Source organism: Babylonia areolata, chromosome 27 (assembly GCF_041734735.1).
Source record: "Babylonia areolata isolate BAREFJ2019XMU chromosome 27, ASM4173473v1, whole genome shotgun sequence".
Taxonomy (NCBI): Eukaryota; Metazoa; Mollusca; class Gastropoda; order Neogastropoda; family Buccinidae; genus Babylonia; species Babylonia areolata.
Window position 1 is genome coordinate 31,762,225 of NC_134902.1, and position 10,000 is coordinate 31,772,224.

At 42.6% G+C, this 10,000-nt stretch overlaps 1 protein-coding gene across 1 annotated transcript in view; it reads left to right on the top strand.

Moving 5' to 3' along the window:
* The first annotated feature begins 4,167 nt into the window (after window positions 1-4,167).
* LOC143301019 (uncharacterized) overlaps window positions 4,168-10,000 on the top strand; it is a 122,004-nt gene continuing 116,171 nt past the window's right edge. The window contains exons 1-2 of the mRNA XM_076615014.1: window positions 4,168-4,224; window positions 9,104-9,245. Coding sequence (XP_076471129.1) covers window positions 9,194-9,245 — 52 coding nt within the window. The 5' untranslated portion in view covers window positions 4,168-4,224; window positions 9,104-9,193. The remainder of the gene's footprint in view (window positions 4,225-9,103; window positions 9,246-10,000) is intronic.

The following is a 10,000-nucleotide window of genomic DNA, read 5'->3' on the forward strand; positions in this document are numbered from 1 at the left end:
CGCCTCTCATCGTGGTTTTGGGTTCGTGTACTTCAGTTTTTGAATCTTTTTTTTTTTTTCGTGCTGCTTTTGTGCGAGTACAAACACATAGAGATAGAGACAGGACGACAATAATCAAATGTCTCCCCAGTAAACAACACACACACACTCACACAAACACACTCACACACACACACACACACACACACACACACACACAGAGTGGGGGAAGGGGAGTGCATGACTTTGCCAAACAATGGAAGTGAAATGTTTCGCACACTCACACACACACACACACACACACACACACACACACTCACACACACACACACACACACACACACACACACACACACACACACACACACTCACACACACACACACACTCACACACACACACACTCACACACACACACACACACTCACACACACACACTCACACACTCACACACACACACTCACACACACACACACACACACACTCACACACACACTCACACACTCACACACACACACACACACACACACACACACACACACACACACACACACACACACAGAGTGGGGGAAGGGGAGTGCATGACTTTGCCAAACAATGGAAGTGAAATGTTTCGCTGGGCGTTTTTTTCTTCTTCTACCTAATGTTATCTGGGAAAGGAATTTCAAAGAGAAGTGAACCACAGACCTGAAGACAAGCTGACCACACAGTTTGTTTATTGTTAATGTCTGTTGGCCTGGGAACACCAGTCAAACAGATCTCAGTCAGCGAGAAAGGTTGTGAAAGTGAAAAAAAGCTCAGATTAGTATCATTCTGATGTTCCTTGTGATCTATGAAACTTGGCTGTCATTGTAGACTGTGAATTCAGAAATGAAGTTTCATGTTCAATATGTTATTCTAAAGTTACATTTGTGTTGTGTTGTGTTGTGTTGTGTTGTGTTGTGTTGTGTTGTTTGTTTGTTAAAAATGTCATTGCATGGTGTAATCGTATTGTACATGTATGTAAAGCAAACTGCCAACTATGTCGTAAGTTAATATAATGTTACATTGGTTTGGCGTGTAGGTTGGAAATGTCATGGTGATGATGTTCAAGAAACACACAACCTGTGCACGTTGGGGTCGGGTGGGGGGGTTGGGGGGTGGGGGATGGGGGGATGGGGGGGGGGGGGGGGAGGGAAGAGAAAAGGCTCAGACATACACAGAGGCCGATATTTTTGTCTTGGATTTGAATATAATGGAAGCAGTTTGAGATTGATACTTTCCTGGACAGGAAGCCAATGGAGTCTCCTCAAAAACGGGTCTGATGTGTTTAAATCAAACTTGTTGCTTGCAGCATTTTGCAATGTCTGAAGACATTTGATTTTTCCTTTGCAATGAAGAGACTTGTACTAATTTAATTTTGACAGAATGAGAGAGACTGCCATAGTGCATGCTGCTTCAAGGGTTAGGTATGTACGAGCCGTAGACAGTGGTATGCAGGAACCTGATTACAGATGAGATATGTAGGTCAAGTGAAAGCTCTTTATCAAAGTCCAAACATGCGTCATGGAGTATTGGGTTACATAACTACCAGTAGCAGAGGAGAACCTACAACCTGACCAGAGCACACTTTTTACCATTACTTCTGAAGAAAAGACTGGACTCTGCAATGGCAAAAATACTATGGAGCAGACTACTATTATATCTTGCGTATCCTTTGCGACGGGCGCAATAGCCGAGTGGTTAAAGCGTTGGACTGTCAATCTGAGGGTCCCGGGTTCGAATCACGGTGACGGCGCCCGGTGGGTAAAGGGTGGAGATTTTTACGATCTCCCAGGTCAACATATGTGCAGACCTGCTAGTGCCTGAACCCCCTTCGTGTGTATATGCAAGCAGAAGATCAAATACGCACGTTAAAGATCCTGTAATCCATGTCAGCGTTCGGTGGGTTATGGAAACAAGAACATACCCAGCAAGCACACCCCCGAAAACGGAGTATGGCTGCCTACATGGCGGGGTAAAAACGGCCATACACGTAAAAGCACACTCGTGTGCATACGAGTGAACGCAGAAGAAGAAGAAGTATCCTTTGCGAAAAACACCTCCAATACCGGAAGAAAATCTATCACATCTTCATAGGTTTCAAGAAGGTGTCTGTGAGACTAGCAGGAGGCACTACAAAAACACAAAGAAAACTATCAACACCGGGCAATGACTTATCAACATCATCTCAACAATGCTCCAGAGCGACTCGTGCGATACTCACACATAGCGCTGCTGAGGGTTGTTGGGTTCCATACTTCGGTTGGAGTTCGTCAGGGCTGTCTTCTGTCTCACACGTTGTTCAACACATGCCTGGAACTCATCAAGACTGACTTAACGATTCGTGTCAGCACAGTCAGCATTGGAGGAAGAATCACTACGAACAATCGCTTTCCAGGCGACACATATAGCCCGAGACATGCATGAATTCGCCGAGCTTTTTTTTTTTATTTTTTTTTTTTTTAAAGACAGAATGAAACATCGACAAGGTATGGCGACGGGAATCAAAGAACAAATTAATGGCCGGCCACAACACTACTACCACTGCTGATGAAATTGTCCATGGACTGAAGCTGGGAACTGTCCAACAGTTACTTACAACTGGGATCCATCATCAACACTGTAGAATTCAAATCAGAAATCCTCTCCAGGGAATCGAACAAAAATAGAATTCAAATCAGAAATCCTCGCCAGGGAATCGAAAAAAAAAAAAGAATTCAAATCAGAAAATAGAAATGAAATCAGAAATCCTCTCCAGGGAATCGAAAAAAAAAGAATTCAAATCAGAAAATAGAAATGAAATCAGAAATCCTCGCCAGGGAATCGAAAAAAAAAAAAAGAATTCAAATCAGAAAATAGAAATGAAATCAGAAATCCTCTCCAGGGAATCGGAAAAAAAAAGAATTCAAATCAGAAAATAGAAATGAAATCAGAAATCCTCTCCAGGGAATCGAACAAAAATAGAATTCAAATCAGAAAATAGAATCTAAATAAGAAATCCTCTCCAGGGAATCGAAGAAAATAGAATTCAAATCAGAAAATAGAATTGAAATCAGAAATCCTCTCCAGGGAATCGAAGAAAATAGAATTCAAATCAGAAAATAGAATTGAAATCAGAAATCCTTTCCAGAGAATCGAAGAAAACAGGCATTTCCAGATTGAAACCGGAATGGAAGTAAAACAACACTTCCATAAAACAGAAGAATCAGAATCAAGCTTCTGAGTGCACTGACAATATTCCATCTTTACGTATGCATGCTAGACGTGGACTCTCACAGAGGATTTGGAAAGAAGAATTCCAAGCCATGGAAATGTCTTACAGCAAGACGTCAAACATCAGATACACTGATCACGAACAAGGGCGTAAAACCATCAAGCAGCACACAGGACCATTAGAAGATCTGCTGACATCAGTTTGAAGAAAAAAACACGTTGGTAGGGCCACGTGACAAGATCTAATAGCCTTGCTAAAACGATCCTCAAAGGAACACACACAAAAAAACAACAACTACAACAACAACCCCCCCCCCCCATCCCCTCAAAAACAACAACAAAAAAACAACAACAAAACAACAACAACAACAAACCAACCAAACAAACAAAAAAACCCACGATGGACTGACAACAATGCAGAATATACAGGAAAACCAATTAATGACTGTCAACACTGCAGAATATACAGGAAAATCAAATAATGATGGACTGACAACAATGCAAAATGGACAGGAAACCCCCCCCCAAAAAAAACACACAAACAAACCAATCACAGAAACCTATGCTTATGCATTGACACAGCCGACAGACATCTCTCTTCTGAGCTCTGTCTGTCCGTCTGCCTTTCTGACACACACACACACACACACACACACAATGTGCTGCACACAAAACATCACTTCAGGCCTGTACACCTGCTCATGTGATGATCATATCACACAAATAAATCTGATGATTTTGTGTGTGTGTGTGTGTGTGTGTGGAGTGAGGGGGAAGGTGGCTTGGGCGAAGAGTGGAGGGAGGTGGGGGGCAGGCGTGTGCCTCACGTGGTGTTCCACTGTCATAATAATTATCCTCGCAGGCTGGTTACAGTGATTGAATAGACGCTGTCGTCTCGCCTCTGTAACAGACAGTGTGTATTGCAGCGAGTCAGTGAGGACGTACATAGACTTTAGAATCTGATACCAAAGTCTGGTCTGGGGTTGCGTTGCACGGGTGTACTGCCTTTTCAGGTTGGTTTAGTAGTATTATGGAATTTTGTAGATATATTTTGCGTGTGTGCGTGTGATTCTATTTTCCCCCTTTTTTGGGGGTGGGTGGGTGGGGGTGGGGGGGTTGTTTGAGTCTTATCCACCCACTTCGCCACGCCTTTTAAAATTTTGTTTTTATATTTATGTGTTACTTTTTCTTCTTCGTTCATGGGCTGCAACTCCCACGTATGTACACGAGTGGGTTTTCACGTGCATGACCGTTTTTACCCCCGCCATGTAGGCAACCATACTCCATTTGCGGGGGTGTGCATGCTGGGTGTGTTCTGGTTTCCATGATCCACCGAATGCTGACATGAATTACAGGATCTCTAACGTCCGTATGTGATCTTCTGCTTGCGTGTACACGCAAATGTGGTTCAGGCACAAGCAGGTCTGCACAAATGTTGACCTGGGAGATCGGAGAAATCTTCATCTTAAATGTTACAATTTGCTTTGATCACGAGAGGATAAATCCGAAGACAGTCTATTCTGTAGCATTTTTTATCGTCTGTACATGTTAAAATCTTTATGGGGATATTCTGAGATAACTTCCATTTAATTTGTTCACATATCATACATTATTCAAACAACAATAAAGAGAGGTAACTCCCTCCATTTTCAAGGCTCACTACTTCACGTCAATGCTGTTTGTGCCACCGTTTCAGTTAACAGACAGTTAGATATAAAAAGGTACATTGGAACAAACCCAGACCGTTCCTAAAAGACAAAAAAACAACAACAAAAAACAAAAACAAAACAAAAACCCCTCCCAAAACCAAAAGCAACAACAGCAAAAAACCCAACAACAAAAAACAAAAACAAAAAACAAACGGACAACAACAACAACAGCAAAAATAAAAACAACAACTAAAAAACCCACCTCATGCCTTAAACCAATAATTTACCAAGATGGATTTTTGACTCGGAACGAAACAGCAGCGAGGCAAGGAGTGTAAATGATTAAACAACAATAAGAGTGGTAATTCTCTCCATTTTCAAGGTACACAACTTAAAGTGAATGCTGCTTTTGCTCCCAGCTGATCTATCCAAAGATATCTGCACTTCAGTTCAAATTAATTAAAAAAAAAACCAAAAAAACAAAAAACAAAAAAAAACCCAACAACAACAACCCAACCCTTTTTTGGCATTCACATCGTTCACACACTTGTTTCAGACCACACAAAACACAAGGATGTGCGAAAAGAAAAACCAAGGAGTTTGCACCGGTACTTGAGTCAGAGGGAAAGTTTCTACTTACGTACCAAAAGTGATGTATCTTTGAACCCCACCTGTTGGCTGGCTACTCAAAACAAACGTTTCTAAACTGCTGCTGTGTGATACAACCAGCATCACGCAGCACACTCAATATCTAGTCATGACATAACCTGAGCACAAACTTAGTTTGCCAAAGCAGTTTTCCGTGGTTTTTCTTCTTCTTTTTGCAGAAACAAGAACATTGCACGCAAGAGATTTGTCACAATGTTCAGAAGAATGAGACTGCGAACGATCGTGACATATTTCACCACATGTTCTGCATTCAATGCGCCAGATATTTTATAGTAATTTTGAGAAGCTCCAGATTTTGGTACGACATACGACCTCTAGACTGACTATTACTCCGTGAAGAAGAAGAAGAAGAAGAAGAAAAAAAAAAGGAGACGAGGAGGTGGAGGAGGACGAAGAAGCAAAAGAGTGTGGCAGGAACTGTCCTTAGTGTGGCTGATGACAAGGTCCTGGACTGAAAGCTCTGAAAGGGCCAAGTCCCTGTTCGGTGTTACGAAGACCACCTGCAGACTGTGAGAAATTGGCAGAACGTGTCTGCCTACGTCCTGTTCAGCCGTGAAACACTTGAAGGGAAAAGTAAGTGATCGTTCTTTTCTTCCCGAATTCTTGTTTGGGTTGGCTTTCTTTTACTACAGCACATTTCAGATACACCAGAATATTGTTTTTTTCCTTGAGAAAAAAACCCAAGCGAACTGAAACATATTTATACATAGAGAATGGAGTAACTGCTCACGAAAGATTAAGTCCAGTGGTCCATTGCAAAAAAGCCGAAAAATTATTCATTGTTCTTTTTCCCAACGGGACACAGCAGTGCGGGTCTCAATGCAATGCAGTATCAGTATCAGTATCAGTACCTAAAGGAGGCGTCACTGCGTTCGGTCAAATCCATATAAGCTACACCACATCTGCCAAGCAGATGCCTGACCAGCAGCGTAACCCAACGCGCTTAGTCAGGCCTTGAGAAAAAAGAAAAAAAAATATTAAAAAAAAGAAAAAAAACCCGCATCAGTCACGTCCACAGTTTTGCGAAAAACAGGAAGGCGTGGAATACTGTTGGACCCATTGTTAGACAGAACTGAGGAATCGTGAGTGGGATTAGACATTTGACTTTAACTCACTCAGTACAGCCAGTCCTCTCTTCTCCTCTACACAAACCCCTCGGATGTCCAGTGGGTGTCTGAATGACCCAACCTTTAGCTTCCGTCGTCAGAATTGTGGTATTCTTTGTCAACATTCACCTCTTCAGTATAAGAGCCTTCCGCTTGCAATATTTTGTTGGTGGTAATTGTGGTGAAATGCTGTTAACGTCGTCTCTTTCGCCGTTCGTATGGAAAGAGTTAAAGTTCGGGTTTCCTGAGTTCAGTCTCAGTCCCTGCATCGACGGACGCAACACCTGAGTGGTTAAAGCGTTGGACTTCCAATCTGAGGGTCCCGGGTTCGAATCCTCGTCACGACGCCTGGTGGAGATTTTTACGATCTTCCAGGTCAACAGACGTGCAGACTTGCTAGTACCTGAACCCCCATAATGCGCATGCAGAAAATCAAATGCGCACGTTGAAGATCTCGTGATCCATGACAGCGTTTGGTGGGTTAATCAGAAACAAAAACATGCCCGGCATGCATCCCTCCGACCACCCTCCCCCGAAAACGGAATACATGTGCCTAAATGGCGGGGATAAAAACGGTCATACACGTAAACGTCCACTCGTGTATACGAGTGATCGATCGTGGGAATCGCAGCCCACGAACCAGTAAAAAAACAAAGAAAATCTCGCTTCACATTCAGCTTTTTCTCGTGCAAGTCTAGCTTCTGATTCAGCTTTTTCCCCCTTCTCTTTCTGTCTGAGCGTTTCTATCAATACGTCATTGCTCTTTCTCAGTGGCATTATCAATAATACTTTCCAGTAGCACCAGGGTCTCTAATAACAAGTTTCCTTCCTTGTCCACTTTACAAGTCAAATTTCTCATCTGAAAATAATCTCTGTTCTCTCTCAAAGTAAGGAAGTGCCAGCACTGAACAAGAAAAGAAAAGGAACGAAAGTCACTTACAGCACTTAAAGCAAAGTACTCTATCGAAAAAGTACGAAATCACTGAATGAAGGAGAATGTAATTCCTAAATTATTTACTCATTTCAAACACGAAGCTGAATAAAAATTAAAAAAAAAATTTCTAAGATTAGCAACCCACTGCATCAGAGATTTTACTCTAGCAAGAAGCACAATGCATATCCAGCACAAAATGATGAAATGAAAATGTTAGATATAAAATGTTTTATGAGAAAAACAAAAACAAAAACCAAACAACAACGAAAAACCCCTCAAAAACAACAACAACAAAGGAAGAACCTGAAACTGATTTTAAATTACACCCCCCAACAATATTCTAGAATGTTGAGCACTTTTTTCAAATTTACCACAGGAATGCCACAGTATATTCTAAGACATCAAAGACCAGTCTAGTAGTTCAACCCTGAAAATGTTCAATCAACAAAACAAAACAAGACGAACAATATAGTGGAGGGAGGAACAAAATAGTGGAAGGACGAACAATTTGTTTTGCATTTCTTTTTATCACAACAGATTTCTCTGTGTGAAATTCGGACTGCTCTCCCCAGGAAGAGCGCGTCGATACATTACAGCGCCACCCAATTTTTTGGTATTTTTTCCTGCGTGCACTTTTATTTGTTTTTTTCTATCGAAGCGGATTTTTCTACAGAATTTTGCCAGGAACAACCCTTTTGTTGCCGTGGGTTCTTTTAAGTGCGCTAAGTGCATGCTGAACACGGGACCTCGGTTTATCGTCTCATCCGAATGACTAGCGTCCAGACCACCACTCAAGGTCTAGTGGAGGGGGAGAAAGTATCGGCGGCTGAGCCGTGATTCGAACCAGCGCGCTCAGATTCTCTCGCTTCCTAGGCGGACGCGTTACCTCTGGGCCATCACTCCACTCCAATATAGTGGAGGGACGAACAATATAGTGGAGGGACGAACAACAATATAGTGGAGGGACGAACAATATAGTGGAGGGACGAACAACAATATAGTGGAGGGACGAACAACATAGTGGAGGGACGAACAACATAGTGGAGGGACGAACAATATAGTGGAGGGACGAACAATACAGTGGAGGGACGAACAATATAGTGGAGGGACGAACAAACAACATAGTGGAGGGACGAACAACATAGTGGAGGGACGAACAACATAGTGGAGGGACGAACAACATAGTGGAGGGACGAACAACACAGTGGAGGGACGAACAACATAGTGGAGGGACGAAAACACGCATAGTGCTACTTCCTCCCACCCCTCTCCCACACACAGTCCTGTTTCCATAGAGACAGGGGGGCGGGGAGGGGGGGGAGGAAGGGAGAAGCAATAACGAAGGACAGTGATTAAAAAGAAGCAAAGATATTAGGCCCTTGGTGCCTCAGAAAACAACGAGATGTCCCCGCAAAGCTGGAAGCGAAAAAAAAAGAAAAAGAAAAAAAAAATCATAAGAGCAAACTCAACGAGGGAGCGGGTTAAGGGGAAGAATGCATGAACTGTCTAAGGTCCAACATTTCTTGTCGAACAGGTAACAAGCCACAAAGAGGGAGACATACACCCCAACGAAAGTGACTGTTTGCTGAACCGCTTGGTTGACGGCAACTGTACTCTTCTCAAGATGAACTTCAGTGTCATTTTCTTCTTCACTACCGTCTGCGTGATGCTTGCAGGTCAGTCTCCTTTTCTCTCTGTCTCTCTCTCTGTGTCTCTGTCTGTCTGTCTGTCTCTCTCTCTCTCGTGAAATTGTGTCTAATTAGTGTTCTTTGAGATTTTAAAGCGAAGTGTGAAAACCCCAAATTCGATTCTTCAAACACTGGGGTGTGAGGAATGGAAATGTAAAAAGAGTATATAAAGGCTTGGAACATTTATATCAGCAGGAATGTCCAGGGACAGAAGACAGCAATTGTTCAGTACTTCACCGACCTGGAATCCGTCATCAGCAATGAAGGACCCAAATCAGGAATCCTCTCAAGGGAAGCAAAGACGACAACATCAGTACTGTCCAGACTGAAACCTGCAGCAACATGTCCATAAAACACAAAGCAGACTCCTGCAGACCATTTGTACATCTAATCTCCCTGAATGCAATCGAGACATGGACCCCCCCACGACGGATCTGGAAGAGGAATTCAAGCGTTGAGTGCGAGGTGTTATCGCAAGATACTACATAATCATCAGATGCACTGATCACATCATCAATGAACGAGTGAGCCAAACCATCAACCATCAACAGGACCCTTTGAAGACCTGCTGACATCTGTACAGAGAAGGAGCCATGCTCTATAATTATTTATTTATTTATTTATTTATGTAAGCTTATCTATTATCTATTCACCTTTTTTTCTCAAGGCCTGACTAAGCGCGTTGGGTTACGCTGCTGGTCAGGCATCTGCTTGGCAGATGTGGTGTAGCGTATATGGATTTG